The following is a 20,693-nucleotide window of genomic DNA, read 5'->3' as shown; positions in this document are numbered from 1 at the left end:
ACGGTTCCTAGAAACAACCTATGGAATAAATTAAAAGAGCTAAAAGTTCCTTTCGAGTTGAGAGCTATCGCTATAAGGTTATACGAGAATGTAATTACCAAGTTAAAGATAAATGAATGGTGGTTGAAAGGTATTGAGTGTAATATTGGAGTTAAACAAGGTTTCCCCCTCTCCTCTACCCTATTTGGCATTTACATCGACAAGCTAGAAGGTTGTTTAGAGGAAGCAGGCTATGCTTACACGATCTTAGCTGGGATAGTCATCATCCTTCTTCTCTATGTTGACGATATTTTTCTTCTCGCAAGCTGCCCATCTGATCTTGATAAGCAGCTTAGACTCAAGGATTTCTTCTCTACCATGGGTATGACTGTTAACACTGAAAAAACAAAAGTTATGATTATCAAATCCAAGAAGGAAACTTACGCTAATTTTATGTATGACAATAGTAACTTGGAGGAAGTGTCTTCTTACAAATACCTAGTAATTGATATTCATCACAAGCTCAACTAGAGATATAGCAATGAGAAAAGGATTAATGGGGGGTGGAAAGCTTATTTTCATCTTGAAAATAATTGTAAAACGACAAACCTCGTAATGTGGGATAGAAAGGAGTTCCTATTTGAAACTTTAGTCACTCCTGTTATCTTATATGAATGTGAGGTTTGGGGTTGCAACATCTCTAGAGAATCCAGGAGAAAGATTGAGCAAATCCAGAAGCATTTTATAATGTATAACCTCAAAATTAAAAGCAATACACCATATCCTATTCTCCTTATAGAAGTGGGTATTTCCCCTATCGAGAGCCTAGCTATGACTAGGCTTATGTTGTACAAGCACAAACTCAATAACTTAGGAGACCATAGATTTCCTAAGCTAGCTTTAAATTCCATCCAAAACCACCTAAGGCTCAAATGAGGTCAATGGTATAAAGACATCAACGCCTGGTTAAACCATTGGGAGATCGACGAGAATGTTGCATTGTAAAACATTAATAACATTAAAATTATTGTTACTTCTAAGTTCAAAGAAAAATGTGGTGTGAGAAAGATTTAGGAGTTAAAAGAAAATTAAGATATTATAAGGAGGTCATCAACCCCACCCTAGAAGATCAAAAGTATCTCTTTGTTTTAACTAGCTCAAAGAAGAAAATTAATATAGCCAAGATTAGAACAAACTCTCATGAGCTCCATTGTGAAACGGGTCGTTAGGAAGTTCCTAAAACACCATGGATGGAAAGGACCTACCATCTCTATGAGAATATGAGCATCGAGGATGAAAATCTCTTCCTCTTAGAGTGCCCTGCGTACAACCACATTAGATCCCAATTTCATAATCTTTGTTGCAATGCTGACCTTCTTAGCCTTTTACGATGTCAAAATTATAGTGAGCTCAAGAGGCTTCTCTCCAAGCTTTTTGAGCATAGGAATAAAATCTTAAATCAAACTAAATAATTCATTTCTTTAGGTCCGATACACCAAAGTTTGGTCTCAGTGGACGTTAGCCATCATCATCATCATCATTATTAAGTGTGTGCGTTTTTATTATTATGACTTATTAGAATTTACTAGCCATTTAATTTATATGAATATGCTAATATATGAATTAAACACATAATACAACCAAATATGTGCATATTTATTTTACATCGTTATGATCACCAACATAGATCCATCTTAACTTCCAATATAGATCTATCTTAACTCTAGATTTATCAAATGTATAGAGGAATTAAATCTCTCAATATGAAAAAGTCTTTTGAGTGTAAAACTCTCTTAACGCAGAGTAAATATGAAGTTAAAATAAATCTATTCTAGTTCTTAATAATATTATCTATATTTGTATAAATTTCACATCTCTATATATATAGAAATATTTTATTTTTAATTTTATTAGAATCCTCATAATATTTATAGTTACATATATATCTAGCATATTACTTTGATATATATATATATATATATATATATATATATATATATATATATATATATATATATAAGCTTATTAATTAAATTTAAATATGAAATTATGAAATATAATTGTTAAGTGTTAAAGATGGATTTTTGCTAGTTCTTAATTTTATTATTTATATTTACATAAATTTTACAATATTCTGACTTTTAGTTTTATTAAAACTCTGATAGTATATAATTAGCTATGTATATTTGATATATTTCTTTGAAAAAATTGTCGAATGTTTCTTATTTCAATTTGTAATGTGTTACAAAGTTTGTTACCAATTTCTTAGGGATTTGAGATTATTCCAATTCTAATATGTTCATATTCTAATTAGATGGAGAAATTAATATATAAACAAATTTTATTTAGCAAAATGGTTCATTTTACAATAAGATGTGTAATTCATTTTTTTCTCAAGTTAAATTAGATTCATACCACATGTCTCCCCACCCACCAATTTCGGAGGGTTTTGAGATTATTCCAATTCTAATAAGTTCATATTCTAATTAGATGGGGAATATAAGCAAATTTTATTTAGCAAAGTGGTCCATTTTACAATAAGATATTTTTTTAATTAATTAATTAATTTTTATCCTCAAGTTCAAGTTGACTCATAATCTTTTTATACATGGTTAATTAGGTAAATGTGTGCATTGGTAAGACATTCTTCGTGTTGCAATAGTTTTTTTCTTATATTTATGAAGCCTTCGACTATCTCAACCACATTAATATTTTTTAATGTGGTTGTACAAGTTTATATTTTTTCTAATTTATTTTTTTATGTAATATGTCAAAATATATATATATATATATATATAAAATTGAAAGAACTTCTTTCATATATTGAATTTTATAGATATATTAATTAAATTATGAAAAGTAATGGTTAGAAATATGAATGATTACTTTTGTTAAATGGATATTCACACACATCATATTTGTATATTTAGAAATATTTTTAATTTTAATTATATGTTTATTAAGTTAAATTGTTTGTAATTGTATTATTAAAAACTAAATTATAATATAACAAATTGAATTGAATCAATTTATTATGATTTATTATTATTATTATCATTATTGTTGATTTAATGCGTTATTTTATAGACACTACAATATTTCTTCTTATATTGAACCCACATTTAAATGTTCATATTCATTTATGGGGACTACCCCATATCCTTCATACTCCATTCTAGAGCACCTTCTAATGCAATTATTAATTGTAAATATAACTAACCTAGATCCTTCTAACTCCAGATCTATCATGGGTTAAGAGGGATCAAATCCCTCAAGATGCAAACATTTCCTCAAATTATTAATCCAAAGTTATTAAATCTAATAATATTAGATTTAATAATAACAATAATATTAATATTAATCTTTTAATATTAATATTACGTTTAATATGTTCTTTACATGGTATGATAATAAAATTTATAATAAAACTACATCAAATTAATATTTTCAAATTTGATGTGAAAATATTTATGTATTTAAAGATTTTAATATATTCATAGGATATAGTTTTTCTTTTTAAAGATTCATTTTATAAATATCTAATTGAAATAAATATTAAAATAATTTTGACTAGGATTTTGGATTCTTTGTGTTGAATTGTATTGTAATTTTCTTTCTTTTTTATCTATAAAATTATTTTCATTTTTGTTTTGAGTGGACATTAATTTTTTTTTTTGAGAAACTTAATATACTTACACATTCCTTCATACTCTGGACTACAGAATACACGCAATACTATATAAATTAAATATAAAATACAAACCAATTATAAATATAAAATTTAATTTAATTACTACCTATCAAGTAAATTTCAATTTTCTATTAAAAATATTAGCTAAAACTTAAATTTCTATCTTCCATTTAGTAATTATAAATAATTAAATTAATTCTAATTTAAAATAAAAATAATTAATTTATAAAAATTATATAACACCCTCTACAAAGCTGATTCCAAAATATACACAACAATGTAGCCAAAATTACCCCGTTTTAAGGACATGAAATATTGCAAATGTAGGTGCTTTTATACAGAGTAAAAGCAGCACTACTATAGCGGTGGCACCAGCATAACGAAAGTGAATGGTAGTTAAAAGATAGGGACCGGATCGAGAATATGGTGAGTATGGGCTAGTGGAAAGATGGATCTTGGACCGTTCAAGAATATAGTGAAGGGAAGCAGCAGCAGAAATTGTTGACAGGGGTGGAACTACAGGAGTGGAATTGTTGATAGGGTGAAATTAATTGTAAATCGATTTCAAATATTAAATTTGTTTGGAAAATTAAAAAAAAAAAAAAATTGTTATCATAATTTTAATAATATGTCTAAAAATTATAAATCAAATATATAAATATTTTAGCAAAAATCTATATTTTACTGGTCTAAATATATATATTAAAATGTTATTTCAATATTAATGTTTATATATTAAAATGTTATTTCAATATTAATGTTTATTATATTTAGAAATCTGTATAATATTTTGATTAATTATTATTTAATCTCGTCCGTATTATATTTTGATTAATTATTATTTAATCACGCCCATATTTATCTAATTGCCAAATATTTAGAGAATCAACGTAAACTCACGATTACCCATTGCCAAATATTTAAATAATCAACATAAACATAGACTCAGGCCATATTCGAAAACACTTTATATTTGTAAAGAATATTCGAATAACACGGGGTGCACAATGCCAAAGTTTTATAACGAAGATCATTAAAATAAAGTTTCCTTACGGAATAATATTTAAATAACACTCCAACCTGTTACAGACCAAAAGCATCCTAATCTCCGAATCCAGAAACAGCCAAAACCAGAAACAGCCAAAAGACAAATTAAGCGAAGCCATTCATCATCGTCATCATCAGCCGAGCAAAACCTTCGTAGCGGACGCCATATTTGGCGGAACCGCCTGCCGCCTCTATCATGTCCGCCAAATCTTTCTCGCTCATCATCACAGTGCAGCTTCCGCCGCTGCTGTTGGTGGCGCTAGCGGTGCAGGAGGAGAAGAAGGTCTTCAGATCCTCTGCGCTTACAATTCCATCTCCGTCCCTGTCCATCACATTAAATGCCTCCTTCAACGCCAGCATCTGAGCATCATCGGAACTCGATCTGGTTTCTTTAATTTCTTGAATTTCCGGCATATTCAGCCGCAGAATCCGGCGAAACTCCTCAAAGTCCACAGAGCCGCTGTTGTCGGCGTCGGCAACAGTTATCATGGCTTCCATTTCCTCTCTGCTCAGTCCCTTCCCCACGCTGAAACTGCTGCCGCTGAAGAAACGTTGGAGATCCAACAAACTGATTTTGCCGTCGCCATCTTTGTCCAGTACGTTGAACGCCTCTTTCACCTTCCATGGTTCCTCTCTCCATGATTTTATTTCTGATACCGCTCCCCTCCTCTTTTTGCTGTGAGAACGCATGACTGGCGAAACCGAATCGAAGAACAATGAGTATTCAGATCCGGGCGAGATTATCGAGTGGCCGAAAACAAGAACTTTGCTCTATATAAATATCGCCAGCGCTGACGCATTGGTGCTATTTGATGGCTGGCCGAGAATAGGGGAAAACTTGTGGATGAATGGTTCATCTGGTGAAAATATTTGGCGAGAGAAACTTGGGGATGAAGGAGGCAACACAGAAACGTGTGGAAACACCTTTTCCACTACCTAACCGTCAATATGGACTGGATTCTCATTCTACGTTTCCACTGCTTCCACGTAGTTTCTTCACAGTTTCCCAGAACCGAACACCTGTGATGAACAAGGTATAATCGCTCCAAGATTCTAAATTCTAAGAATGATGACATAGTAAATAAAGTAAAACGCTTAAATGGACCGCTGTCATTTGTCAAATATATAAATTTCCGTGGACAGGTACGTACTTAATTACTAAATGAAATGTGTTTTTCTTATTCCGATTTAAAAACAAATTGTTTTGAAAATTATAAATAAATTTATTGGGACCATAAATCATATTGGATGGTTGAAAGGATGGTTAAAAGGCAAAGACTAAAAACAAGTCACTAAGGTAATGATTCCCTAAAAACAAGTCATTAAGGTAATGATTCCCTAGTGAGTGAGTATGCTCATCATACATGCATGCATGTTAAGGCATGCTACTCTCAAAAAATCTGACGATGACCATGAGCTTTCTGGGAAGCAACATACGGTGATGATTAATGTAACTGGCCGTTTGCTTGGTACAATTCGACGGCTCCACTGCAGCTCTATTAATGGCATCCATTTATTCGAGGGTACTTTTATTCATTGATACAGTGTACATGCTCCTTTTGAATTTTAAGTTTGAATTTGTGAGCTCGCTAGAAATTTTAATTTTGAATTTATATTCGAGGATACCTTTATTCACCAATACAGTGTACACGCTCCTTTTGAATTTTAAGTTTGAATTTGCTAGCCTGCTCGAAATTTGAATTTTGAATTTATATTTACTGCTAAGCTAATGTTTTCTTGCAGTCTGAACGTACTCCTTTCCATACCTAGCAATCACCATGCACTCTGCTATGCTGCAAAGCTCCTGCTTGACACCGAGCAACATCATGTCGATTTTGCAAATTCCATCGACATCAGAATTCCGACCTTGACTGCCACTGTCGCTGCAGCTGCTCCCGTCCTCGTCCATTGTCCTGTCGTTTGACAAGCCATTTTCCAGGGCAGCGCCAAGTTTGGCTTGACATTCACTGTCAAAATTCGATGAAATTCCATCTGTATGTAGACCATTGACATCTCCACGAGGCACTGCGCGCGTACCAGCATGGCGAGCTGCTGTCTGTTACCACTTTCTTCTCTTCTGCCGTGGAACAACAGTAGCTTCTGGGACTTCAAATCTCTCCCAAAGATCACTCTATGAGCTAAGGCCAAATCCGCCTCCTATGTATTGGCCTATGTATTTATCTTACATGATTTTACAAATAAAATTTACCATTCTTTGTCGTACTTTCATATGAATTGCAAACTTACCATACTTGAATTTACTATTTTTTAACAACTGCATTATTACATCGAACCCTATAGAATGGACGAATTTGCGAATTACATTTGCCAATCCGGCCGAACTCAATAATTATTTTTTAAAGCTGTAAACAAGATATTTTAATGCTGTAAACCTAAAAATTATCCAAGGAACCTGGATGCTACTAATAACTATTATATCAACCACTGACTCACTGCAAGTGCAGTTTAAATCTCTATGAGTCATTAAACCACTTTTCTTGAATTACATTTGCGAATCCGGCCGAACTCAGTAATTATTTTTTAAAGCTGTAAACACGATATTTTAACGCTGTAAACCTGAAAATTGTCCAAGGAACCTGGATGCTGCTAATAACTACTATATCAACCACTGACTCACTGCAAGTGCAGTTTAAATCTCTATGAGTCATTAAACCATTTTTCTTGATTTTTCCTCTCATACCTTTGTGTGCTTTTCTTAAGCTACAAACCCAACACAAAAGCTATTAAACTCAAAATTCTCACCAGACTGCAAGTTCCCAGGATGGATATTTTCATGTTTGGCTGCAATTCATTCTTATCCACAGTTCCACGGGACTAATCCACATTCAAAAATATGTTAGCTCCCATAACTGCCGCTGAGTCGGCTCCCTTAATAGCTCCGATGATTAGGAAACCATTTGCCGCCCATTCCAAAAATTCTGGAAATCAACTGCAGTCATTTCCTTAAATTACAGAAACTATCTTCAGTTAATTAATTTCTTGTTGGGAGCTCCTGGAGTGGTCCATTACTCCCTCTACATTTCTCTACCATGATCTGTGGAACACTTGACACATAGCCAACAAAAGCTTGACGGAAGCTTGGCTATAAATACTTCTGTTTGGTCCCCAAGCTCACTAACTCAATCCCCTTCAGTTTTACACTATCAAGCTAGAGTGAGCAGAGCTTGGAAGTGCCACACGGATGAGAGTTTTGTGTAGTGATTTTTCTAACCAGCGAATTCCCTATCAATTGGCATTCTTATCATTTGAATACACCCTTGAAACGATTTTACCTGGTTCCTCGCTCACCGCATTTGCCTGTGATTAAGGAATCTGTTCGTATGGGTATAACGTTTGGGAATTCGCCCCTTTTCACCACAGATGTGTGGGCATTTTCATCTCGCAAGACAATTACCAGCTTTCTTGGTCTACGCCGAGTAATATATTTTGTATATAAGCTTCAGATGCGTGGTCACGTACTTACTGCAGGCAATTGCTCGTTCTAAAGTTTCACGCCATTTGTATTTTACGACTACCGGTAAAATTCTGATCAGTGCTCGTTCTGAAGTTTCACGCCATTTGTATTTTTACGACTACCGATAAAATTCTGATCGGGGCAACATTGTTGTAAATACATCAAAAAACAAAAGAAGGGATTGCCTCAAGCATAGCAGAAAGTTTGGTTTTGGAGTGTGAACAACATCAATGGCTGGAGGTATGATTTCTTGGGCATTCAAGTTTTCGATTCTTTTAAGTGTTTATTCTGCATTATAGAATCGTTATTTAAGCTATCATTTGGTATCAGAGCCATTTTTATCTCTGCCTTGGTGTTTATAGACATGCTCTGTTTGGCTCAATGCCATATTTAGAGGATTTTCTGAATTAAGGCATTTATTTGGAAATTTTGGTAATTTTTGTGAGGCCACTGGAATATATTTTATCCTACAGTTGTCAGTGTCGTTATTCAAATGTCTGGAGAAAATTAACATACTCTCTAGAAGCTGGTGTTAGGCCTCAATACTTATCTGTGGCTGTTGTGGAGCACCTAAGCTGTTGTGCTAATGTGGCTGTCTAATTCTAATACGCATATGGAACTCCTCGTCATAAACAAAAAGGTTACAATTAGTTTACAATTGGAAACACCGCTTGAATAGAATATTCTATATTGGTACATTGCCATACATAACCGCAAAGCTTTGCCTTTGAGCTAATCAGGTTTATTGATACTGCTTATGACGTATTAACTATTAACAACGTGTTTGTGTCAGTTATGAAATTTTAAATCTGAACATTAGGGATTGAGTATGTTCGTTGCTGGGTTGTTGTGCAAATTTATTAATTATGCTCATATTTAATTTGCATGAATTGATTATTTCTGTTCTAAATTAAAACATGCTATTTTGTATGAGTATACGAGACCCATCGTTGAATGTTATGCATGAATATTATAGTTTATTTCAAGCTAATTTTTATGCATAAAAGAAATAATGTCTAGTGATCCATATAATTTTTAATTTATTAGAGAATAGCCACAACATCTCTAATTAAATAATATTATATATTATGATTGATTAGGATCACATAAAGAATATTTAGACATTAATTGTAATTAATTATACTAAATATAATAAATTTTATCCCACAGGAATTTTTATTATATTTATATAATTAATTAGGATAAAATATTAAATTATTCATAACTTACCCACAATAATTATGAATTAATAGTTTTATCATAAAGTTCAAATCTAAGATAAAATTTATGTCGAATTATAATCATAATATACCGTTTAGAATTATGAGTTAAGTGAATATTTTGATAAATTCTATCATAAAGAATAATTGAATTTGTGTGAATTGAAAATTTAGTTCACATACAATTTTTATGTCATTAGATTCAATTTTTAAGCATGGTTTACATTGGTAAAGCATGAAATTTTATTTTATTTTTTAGGCCTCAATTTTAACATAAGCATGTGATCCTTAATTTTATGCAGTTGTACAACCTGCAAATTTCTCTGAAATTCATTGTGATATCCCTGAACTTAAGGGAGATAACTATAAGGTCTGGAAGGAGAGAGTTTTCCTTCATTTGGGGTGGATGGACATAGACTATGCTATTAGGAAAGATGAACCACCAACACTCACTAATAGCAGCACTGCAGCGGACATCACGCTTTATGATCGATGGGGGCAATCTAATTGCCTAAGCATGATGTTCATTAAGACTAAAATTTCAGCTGGTATTCGTGGTTCCGTTGATTAGCATGAAAAGGTCCGAGACTTCCTGAAAGCCATTGATGATCAATTCGTCACTTCAGACAAGGCACTAGCAAGCACCCTAATCATGAAGTTCTCATCCCTAAGGCTCACCAGTGTGAAAGGTGTGCGTGAGCACATCATGCAAATGAGGAACACTGTGGCTCAATTGAAGAAACTCGAGGTTGAAATATCGGAGTCCTTCCTGGTGCACTACATTCTGAACACCCTTTCGCACCAATACGGACCCTTCAAAATCTCATACAACACACATAAGGATAAATGATCAATTAATGAACTCATGACCATGTGTGTTCAAGAGAAAGAGAGATTGGTGATGGAACTGGGAGAAAGTGCAATGCTGGCAACGCGTGGAAAGGGCAAATCTCAAGCCAATCGAAAAGGGAAAGGTAAAGTACCTCCTCAAGTCGATATGAAGAAGGATTCCAAGTGTTTCTTCTATAAAAAGAAGGGACACATGAAGAAGGAATGCGCCAAATTTCAGAAATGGCTTGCAGACAAAGGTAATCCAATCTCGTTTGTTTGTTATGAATCTAATATGGTTAATGTCAATATTAACACCTAGTGGATTGATTCTGGATCAACAATTCACATTTTAAATTCCTTGCAGGTGTTGTGGGGAAAAGTATCCGACTCGGAATGACCCTATCCCTACTCTAAGGGTGATAGTTCCTTAGCAACAACTGAAAGTAAAGTTTTGATATTTTCCTTTATGAAAGTATAGAGAAGGAAGAAAAGATTGACCAACCGATATCCTTCGCTTTTGTCGATCTTGTCTTCTCTCTTCATCCCTTGCTTCCAGCTCCTTGTTCTCTTGCCGGCCCAGCTACACAAAGATCCTGCACAAACAAGAGAGGGAAACTACAAGAAACATGTACTCATAACTGATGCATGGATTAGAGTGAATCATATATACAAGTAAATACAATACATCAATGCAATACAAGTATATAGGAGAACATTCAAAGCTTTATTGATAGAAGTAAAAGGTTCTGAGAAGGTTACAACCATCAATGGCTCCAATCCAGCAGCACCTCCCCAGCAGCAAGAAATCTCCTCTTCACCTCTATAAAAGCAATCACCCAATAACTCTAACTGTAAACCAACAGCACTTCCTTGCTTTGCACAAAATTCCAGCCTCCTTAGACCTCATAGAAGAGCTCTATATATAGGATAGAAGAAGAAAGGATGAGTCAGCTTGAGACTGACATAAAGCTGCCTTGTGTCCTTTCCTTCTTCAGTTAATCTTCAGTTCTTAAGTCCACTTGGAGATCCTTGCTTACACATGGAGATCAAGTACCTCTTACTCATCACAGGGCGAATTCCTTGAACCAAGTGTCAGTTTGGAAGCTTCCTGGGCAGTTGACACCTTGCAGAATGACTGTGCCACTTGGCCAATCTCGCCCAGCGCAGGTAGCCTTCATTGGTTTTGACTTTCAGCGCAGGTACAAGGAGGAGCAGTTGACATTCAGCGCAGATGCTCAGTGGAGCAGCTGACATGATCCAAAAATAGCCTGTTTTTGAGTGTTTTCAGGTGGAGAACTGATAGGAAGTGCTGTGGTTCGCTGACCTTGTTCCTCTAGGGGTAAGAACAACATGTTTAGGGACTTTGGATCCCTGTAATTATCGACATTTCATGCTCCATTCTGCGAGGCACAAAAATGTCTATAACAGTTGCCCCCTAAAGTATGAGGCCGTTTATCGGGTGAAATGCTTTATCTAGAGGGTCCGAAGTTCATTCAAGTGCTGAGAGGTGCCCTGTAATACAATACAATACAATACATTATTTTTCATTCTGTTTTCATGATCTAGCTGAGGCGGGCATTCCCATGCTCAGCTGTATAAATACATTTTGGTACATAGAACAGACGATCGTCTGATGGTAGACTGATAACTCTCTGCTGAAATTATCATCCTTTGAGTAGGATGATCATCTGCTGCAATGATGTACATGACAAATGCTTTTATATTTCCTGAATATGTATCGCAGCCCGGATGGATGAAACTAGATCCGGGGTCTTCAAACTCGTTCGATCTTCACTCTAAGTACAAGTCGATCCATGCGAGAACTTCGCTGAAGTCGAACATGGAAAGACATCACTTGATTACCGGTCAATGATGAAAACCGTTAACAAGCGCGAGAGGAATCACCGATAATGATAATGACCCTCAAGGTACTGCAGTACAATTCACGTGGCGTGAATAAAGGACTTGGCGTCGAACGCCACGCAAAATCTTCTGGTCGAAGGTCATTGATGTATACCTGTCGCCGGAAGTGAGAAACTTGCCATTGAGGCATGCAAGCTTCAAAGTACTGATGGGGTTGTTCCTAGATCAACTTCTTGGATAATGAGCTGAAGTCGACAAGAAGCGATCCGTCAAAGGAGGGCCTTAATGAATCCCACATCAATGACACAGAACGGAGCTAATGATTTTAGTGGAGGTGAAAACAAACTGTGATATATGATTCAGGGTGGCGATCATGAATGGATGAAGGATAATGTATGGCAGTGGATGGGACACGGTTGACACTTTCAGAATGACCTCTCTTGAACATATAACGACACTGATGCGATGGATCGGTAGCATTACCCCAAAATGTGGATGGTTTGGCGAAGACCATGGTGATGAGACCGGTGAATGAAACAACCCAACCCGATGTGGTACGGAAGAAAAGTGTCATGTTCAAGAGCGACTTGCTACCATTAAGCTTCGATGTTCTCCCAATTTTTCCCCAGTCATTTCTGACCAGTACCTCTTTATTTTTGTCAAGCTTGAGGAGGATAACATATGCTTGTTCTATAACCTGCCCTTCGGGCAAGCCCATCGCTATGATTTAACGAGCTTAGCGATAGGGAAACTCGTTCTCGTCTAAAGACAAGTTTGTCGCTATTTAATCATTTTAACGAGTCTAACGACAAGGAAAACTCGGTCCTTTTCATTTTTAGAGAGTCTGAAAAGATACAGAAAGTTAACTCCATAATTCCTTTTTTCGTCATCTAATCCCTTAGGTCCGAAAAAGTATAAAACAATACAGAAGGGATGGGTGTTCGGTACTTTTAACGAGCCGAACAAGACAAGCGCTCGATCTTTTTGTGTAATAATCCCTCAGGTCCAAAAAGATTAAAGTCTAAATGAGGGATAGCTCTTCCGGTCCCTTTAACGAGCTGGAAGGCCAAAACTCGGCAAACTTTTCATATTTTACGAGTCTGAAAAGACCTCAAAGAGGACTCGTCTTTTGAGGAACGAGTGATGAACAGGGATAGCAGCAGATTCCAGGTACAGGTTGGAATTCTCCAATCACGGCAGTGTCACAAGGATGGCTAGGTGAAATCACTCTTCGCAGATGTTCCTCAAAATGGGTAAACACACAAATGGAAGTGAATGATCGGCCAAATGACGGTGGAGGTGACGGTGCACAAACACGACCAAGGCTTTTATGGCTGATGAATTTACGATCTCAAAAAGGTATTTACCGGTTCATTTTTTCTGAATGAGCTTGAACTCTAAACGAAAGCCTGCTCATAAACTTATGTTTATTTTTTAACGAGCATGAACTATGCGCTAAAACTGCTCGGATATTGCGTTTATTTTTTAACGAGCATGAACTATGTGCTAAAACTGCTTGATATACCAGTCATAGAATAAGAACGCCTCCTGTGAGATAGCTATTTTTTAAGGAGCTTTATCTCACGAAGCTATGCTCCAATTTTGGCAAGTTTTACCTTTGCCCCACAGACTTTCTTCATGCAAGGTCGGAATCGGCTAAACCTACGAGTTTAAAGGGTTAGACCTACAGGTTTAAAGGGAGGACCTAAAAATTTAAAAAATAAATAGTCGTCCCTCGCTCACATTCCAAAAGTTTGCATGCCCCCAGGTATAAAGTATAATTTCGAGATACCGCCATCTCTTACTTATTATCCGAAGAGGGTTCTATTTGCTGCCGCAAATCAATCTCTTTCTTCGGCGATGTCTATCATTGGGTTACTCAAATATGGTTACCCTATATCACAACAATAGAATCTCTTTCTTTGGAGGCTGCCCCTACTTATCCTTCAAAACATTTTTTTTAATGGGTGAGGCTTGCTTTTCCCCAAAGATGGTTACTGCTTGTCGCAATAAGGGAATTCCTACTTGGGCAGTGCCCACCTCTTTAGACAAAGGTGAATGACTCTTTAGCCAAACACATAACTTTAACAAAAGAATACTATTCCAGAACAACCCCTCTTCCATCCACGGACGGGGTACGGACTAGTCATATTCTTCTGCGGAAATTCTACCTTATACCCAGGGTTTCTTCTGCCCGGAGCAGACCAGGGTGCATGCCCCCTGGGTTCCAGTCTTTCTTTCCGAATCACTCACATTCATCGGGAAGGAGGACTGGGGGCGGAGGCGAATCTTGTGTGAACAGACCATTTAGGAATGGTATTTGACTATTTGCGATGCGAGATCCCGGAAATGAAAGTTGGTCTACGAGCTTGACCATCCTTCCTTCGTGTGGAAAACACATTACTCTAAAGAGTGAGGAGACTATCGCTCCCATGCAATAAATATAGTCACGTCCAAGGAGTAGGTTATAATCCAAGGGTCCTTGGACGACCATCACGTTCAAATTGACGGTCTTCCCTTTCAATGTAACAGGCACATTGGGGAGGATTCCTAATGGTTGACTGGTTCCTTTATCAAAACCTGAGAGATTTCTTAACTCAGGTAAAAGCGCCGGGGAACCCAGTGCTTTCCAAGCAACAGAGGAAAGGATACTCACAGACGCCCCTTCATCAATGATAGTACCAGCCATGATCATTCTATAGATCTGGACAATGATTCTGAATGGTACACTGGCTGGTAATCGGGGTCTGCCTAGTTGATTCCAATCAAAGGATACAACCAGGTTGCTTGGTGGTGGGACCGAATATACGGCCGGATATGACCCTGATGATGTTCCTTCCTGCGATAAAGGAATGGGCGCATTGCCCTGACGCTCATCAGAGTCGGTGCTGATGAAAAGAACCTGGATGGTGTCATCCTTATTCTCTTCAGTGAGGGTGTCGCATGAAGATGACTCTTCGGCGACGGTGTCATTTGAAGATGAAACTTCTGAAGGTAGAACCGAGTCAACTGCCGTATCGACCTTTGGACTTTCGTCCGGTCTGGATTCAGTAGGTTCATTTTCAGTGACTGACGCTTCAGCCGACCACTTGAGCGGGCCAGCTGTATTTTCAACCAACGAAGGACTTGGCACGAGTTTTTTGTATCCAGGAGGAAGTTTTACCGGTGAAACCGGATGATCTTCCAAAACTCTCTTCGCTTCGTCTAAGAAGGGACAACGGTGGATGGCATGACTGCCTTCACACAACTTACAGGGGAATCTTACTCCCCCTTTTTGTCTTGATCCTTCACTTTCGCTGGTTGACGGAAAGCCATCAACCTGATTGTCAGAGGTTGATGCCCCCGAATTGTGCAGACGAGGGGACCAGTCCCTTAGTATCCGGGGAATACAGGGACAATCTCTGTGGAAATGGTCTCCTCTACATATGACACATGGCGATTTAGGTCCGGTCTGTGCAGTGTGTGAGTTTTTGTCAGCTGTCTTCTGCTTGCCCCCAGTCGCCTTCGCCATAGGCTCCTTCTGCTTCTTTTCTTTCTTCTTCTTTTCCTTCTTCTCCTTGGGAGGTTGACTTTTGCCAGCTCTACCTTGCGAAGATGAAGGATCAGAGGAAGTATTGTAAGAAGTGGAAGGCTGGTGGGTAGTTCTAGACTGTTCTGACTGTTGATTCGACTGCTCAGGATTAGTGGCGATCTGGACTACATTAGTTGAAAAGAGCCATACAGGTAGGCCAATTGTCAATCCTGGAAGTGACAATGTCGCCATATGAGGCGCACCAACATCTCCCCAAGAGGAGAAGGGATTTGGACTTCCGCCAAGGTTGCCTCCTTGGTTGGTGGGCTCCATACTTTTCAACTGAAAGATCAACGTGGGAATAACAGGTGATTTTGTTCCGCTTAAAATAAATTTTATTAACGACGCTTTTAGACACAAACTTGCTTTTTCATGTTTTAAGAGTCGAGAAAAAGCTAAAGATGACTCTAGTCGCCTTCGATGTTTTAACGAGCCCGAAGTGACAAATGCTCGGTTGGACTTTTTCAGTTATAGAGTTTGAAAAAGGCCAAAAGAAACTGCTCTGGAGATCTAGGCAGAGGGTGTGCCAAACCTTTCGCGAAACCACAGAATACGTTTTACGGTACGGGTGGTCGATCTTCGTGAATGCTGTGTTCACTGCATCGCGATCAGTAGGGCGGTCGACACGGCTTCCTATGGATAAAGGATAATTGCCTATAGGGGTCTCCCAATATATACGCGACGGTACGTGGGAGCACAAGTCTGTATTAGTGCCACCGACTCTCAGGAGGAATCACCCACCTTCGTAGAGATCGACAGTCACTATGTTTAACGACGCTGGAACACGTCTCTACCTAGACCTCTAGATGTTTGCGTTATGTTACAAAGCGTTGTTATGTAAATTGAATTTATTTTAATGTTGATCTTGCTTAGCAGTTTGCCTTTAAGGATCACCACGAGATGTATATATACAACTTCCTAAATGCAATCTAAGATGAGAAGCAAAACTTTTCAATCTTTCAACTTTGAAAACCTTAATCTACTGAGGGAAAAGAAAGACATCAACTTTTCACACAGATCATAGAACACACACTAAATGCACTTTTTCCTAAATCAACATGCAAACTGTCAATAATGCACATGCACAATGCAGATATTTCTTTTCTTTATCCTTAATGTTGATGTAAGACAAAAAGGAAACTGTTGTATAACTTTGAATCTGATTTCAAGCGAAAGTAAACAAGCTTGTCCAAAATCAAAAGACACCTTAAGATTGACTTGTTTAGACGCTGGAAATGTATAGATTCAAACCACAAAATGAAAAACAAACAAACTCAAACAGCCATGAACAGTAACAAAACTAGCTCTTAAGATCACAAAGACACTTCTACAGTTCAGGATCTAAGAGGCCACAGCTATACTGGTTCGCTTTTCACAATGGGAAACTGTAACTGAAACAAGAAATACTGAAAGAACAATCACAGTTTCATCACACAACTGAGGCGGAATAATGTCAAGGAAAGTTGGTTTACAGCAAGTACAATGACAAGCAATCAGCAGCAAAACAACAGTGAAAACAGGGCTAAGACACAGTGGGAAACCTCAGGAAGACATAGCCTAACTGGATCAGCGCAGGCTCTGGTCTGTCAAATTGACTCTCAGCGCAGTTCCCGAAGGGAGTACCTGCGCTGAAATGCAGACTGCCTTTGGACAGCCTGCACTGAGACACGAGAGTTGCGTTTACAAGGATTTCCGGGTCATAAAAAGCTCAAAAATTCACTGTTTTTGCTGAAATAAAAAGCTATAGGTCAAGTACAAGCTAAGGGATGATCAAGAGGATGAAAAGCTATCACAAAGAGCACAAGAGTCTTTTGTAGATCAGCTCTTCAAATCATGAATCTGCTCAGAAAATGAGCAAGAGTAGCAGCCCCTCTACTTCGCTTTTGATATAGTCAAAAGCTTTTCGATTTGGTACTCTTTTCTTCAAGAAATGAATAGCAAAGATACTACAAACACAAATCAAACGGATACGCTCCCCAGCGGAGTCGCCAGTTTGTTGTGGGGAAAAGTATCCGACTCGGAATGACCCTATCCCTACTCTAAGGGTGATAGTTCCTTAGCAACAACTGAAAGTAAAGTTTTGATATTTTCTTTTATGAAAGTACAGAGAAGGAAGAAAAGATTGACCAACCGATATCCTTCGCTTTTGTCGATCTTGTCTTCTCTCTTCGTCCCTTGCTTCCAGCTCCTTGTTCTCTTGCCGGCCCAGCTACACAAAGATCCTGCACAAACAAGAGAGGGAAACTACAAGAAACATGTACTCATAACTGATGCATGGATTAGAGTGAATCAGATATACAAGTAAATACAATACATCAATGCAATACAAGTATATAGGAGAACATTCAAAGCTTTATTGATAGAAGTAAAAGGTTCTGAGAAGGTTACAACCATCAATGGCTCTAATCCAGCAGCACCTCCCCAGCAGCAAGAAATCTCCTCTTCACCTCTATAAAAGCAATCACCCAATAACTCTAACTGTAAACCAACAGCACTTCCTTGCTTTGCACAAAATTCCAGCCTCCTTAGACCTCATAGAAGAGCTCTATATATAGGATAGAAGAAGAAAGGATGAGTCAGCTTGAGACTGACATAAAGCTGCCTTGTGTCCTTTCCTTCTTCAGTTAATCTTCAGTTCTTAAGTCCACATGGAGATCCTTGCTTACACATGGAGATCAAGTACCTCTTACTCATCACAGGGCGAATTCCTTGAACCAAGTGTCAGTTTGGAAGCTTCCTGGGCAGTTGACACCTTGCAGAATGACTGTGCCACTTGGCCAATCTCGCCCAGCGCAGGTAGCCTTCATTGGTTTTGACTTTCAGCGCAGGTACAAGGAGGAGTAGTTGACATTCAGCGCAGATGCTCAGTGGAGCAGCTGACATGATCCAAAAATAGCCTGTTTTTGAGTGTTTTCAGGTGGAGAACTGATAGGAAGTGCTGTGGTTCGCTGACCTTGTTCCTCTAGGGGTAAGAACAACATGTTTAGGGACTTTGGATCCCTGTAATTATCGACATTTCATGCTCCATTCTGCGAGGCACAAAAATGTCTATAACAGCAGGGTTTGAAAAACCTAAGGAAGCCAGTGGGAAGTGAGCAAAGCATCTTATCAGGAAACAAGATGGGCTTGCATGTGGAAGCTATAGGAACATGCTATTTAACTTTAAGTAGTGGCTTTGTTTTAGAATTAGAAAAGACCTTTTATGTTCCAAATTTTTCTAGAAACTTGATTTCAGTTTCAAGACTTGTACATTTTGGATATTCCTTCAACTTTTCAGAAACATCCTTCAGTTTATTTTATAAATATGATTGTGTTGGGAATGGTATATTGTCTAATGGTCTTTACTGCATTAATTTACAAAATAATTTCACTTATGATTCAATGCATGTTCAAATTGACACTAAAAGATGTGTTATTAATGAAGATTCCTCTAAATTATGGCACTGAAGATTAGGTCATATCTCCATAGAAAGAATTAAAAGATTGGTAAATGAAGGGGTATTTAATACTCTGGATTTCACTAATTTTGAGACTTGTGTGGACTGCATAAAAGGAAAGCAAACCAACAAGTCAAAGAAAGGTGCCAATAGGATTTCAGACATATTAGAGATCATACATACTGATATATGTAGTCCAGACATGGATTCACATGGTCAGAGATACTTCATCTCTTTTATAGATGATTACTCACGATATATGTATCTCTACATGCTTCATAAAAATAATGAAGCATTAGATGCCTTTAAGATCTTTAAAGCTGAAGTGGAGAAACAATGTGGCAAGCAAATTAAGATCTTGAGATCAGATAGAGGTGGAGAATATTATGGTAGATACACAAAATATGGACAAGCAACTGGGCCATTCGCAAAATTTCTTCAAGAGCATGGAATTGTTGCCCAATACACCATGCCTGGTTCACCCGACCAGAATGGTGTAGCAGAAAGAAAAAACCGAACATTATTGGACATGGTGCGGAGTATGATTAGCAGCTCCAATCTTCCTAAATCCTTATGGACTGAAGCACTTAAGACGACAATGTATATATTAAACAGGGTTCCAACCAAGGCTGTTCCTAAAATGCCATTTGAATTATGGAAAGGTTGGAAATGGAGTTTGTGACATATTCACGTTTGGGGATGCCCGTCTGAAGTGAGAATATATAATCCACAAGAGAAGAAGCTGGACCCAAGGACCATTAGTGGGTATTTCATTGGATATGCTGAAAGGTGTAAAGGTTACATATTTTATTGTCCATCTCATAGCACTAGGATTGTGGAATCAAGAAATGCAAAGTTTCTTGAAAATGACTTGATCAGTGGGAGCGATTAAACCAGGAACATAGTTTTTGAGAAGGATCATTCATAATCTCAACCTTCCACCTCAAGTGATAGATAAATTATTGTTCACAGCACCCCTAAAGTACAAACTGGTGTTGAACAACCAATTATTGAAGTTCCACAAGCTGCTGACGACATTCCAGTAGATCAAGTAGTTCAAGAGTTGCCAAGAACTTTTGAACAATGAGTTGAACCACATACTTCTCAGGAAGATGATGGTACAACATTAAGAAGATCTACTAGACCAAAGAGATCAACAATTCTTGATTATTATGTTGTGTATTTGCAAGAATCTGACTACAACATTGGAGCCAAAAATGATCCCGAGTCATTTTCACAAGCCATGAGTTGCAAAGAATTAGAATTATGGTACGATGCCATGAAGGAAGAGATGAATTCTATAACGAGTAACGAAGTCTGGGATCTTGTTGAGTTGCATAATGGTGCAAAAGCCATTGGATGTAAATGGGTCTTTAAGACAAAGAAAGACTCATTGGGCAACATTGAGAGATACAAGGCAAGACTCGTTGCTAAGGGATTCACTTAGAAAGAAGGAATCGATTACACGGAGACTTTCTCTCTTGTATCTAAGAAAGATTCCTTGCGCGTTATTATGGCATTAGTAGCCCATTTTGACTTGGAGTTGCAACAAATGGATGTGAAAACGGCATTTCTCAAT

General features: G+C 37.3%; 1 protein-coding gene across 1 annotated transcript; it reads right to left on the bottom strand.

Moving 5' to 3' along the window:
* Window positions 1-4,703: 4,703 nt before the first annotated feature.
* Window positions 4,704-5,632, bottom strand: LOC149231293 (calcium-binding protein CP1-like). Its single transcript, XM_089376260.1, has one exon. The coding sequence runs from the start codon at window positions 5,405-5,407 to the stop codon at window positions 4,823-4,825; it is 585 nt and encodes a 194-aa protein (XP_089232386.1). The 5' UTR covers window positions 5,408-5,632; the 3' UTR covers window positions 4,704-4,822.
* Window positions 5,633-20,693: the final 15,061 nt, after the last annotated feature.

Source organism: Pinus tabuliformis, chromosome J (genome assembly GCF_031772625.1).
Source record: "Pinus tabuliformis cultivar Carrire ecotype Pingquan chromosome J, CPIR1, whole genome shotgun sequence".
NCBI classification, from domain to species: Eukaryota; Viridiplantae; Streptophyta; class Pinopsida; order Pinales; family Pinaceae; genus Pinus; species Pinus tabuliformis.
Note: the sequence above shows the minus strand (reverse complement) of the source record. Positions and strands in the feature narration are given on the sequence as shown.

What these genes read in the sequence shown, in the direction of transcription:
- LOC149231293 (XM_089376260.1), bottom strand. Translation starts at nt 5,407, where the DNA reads ATGCGTTCTCACAGCAAAAAGAGGAGGGGAGCGGTATCAGAAATAAAA.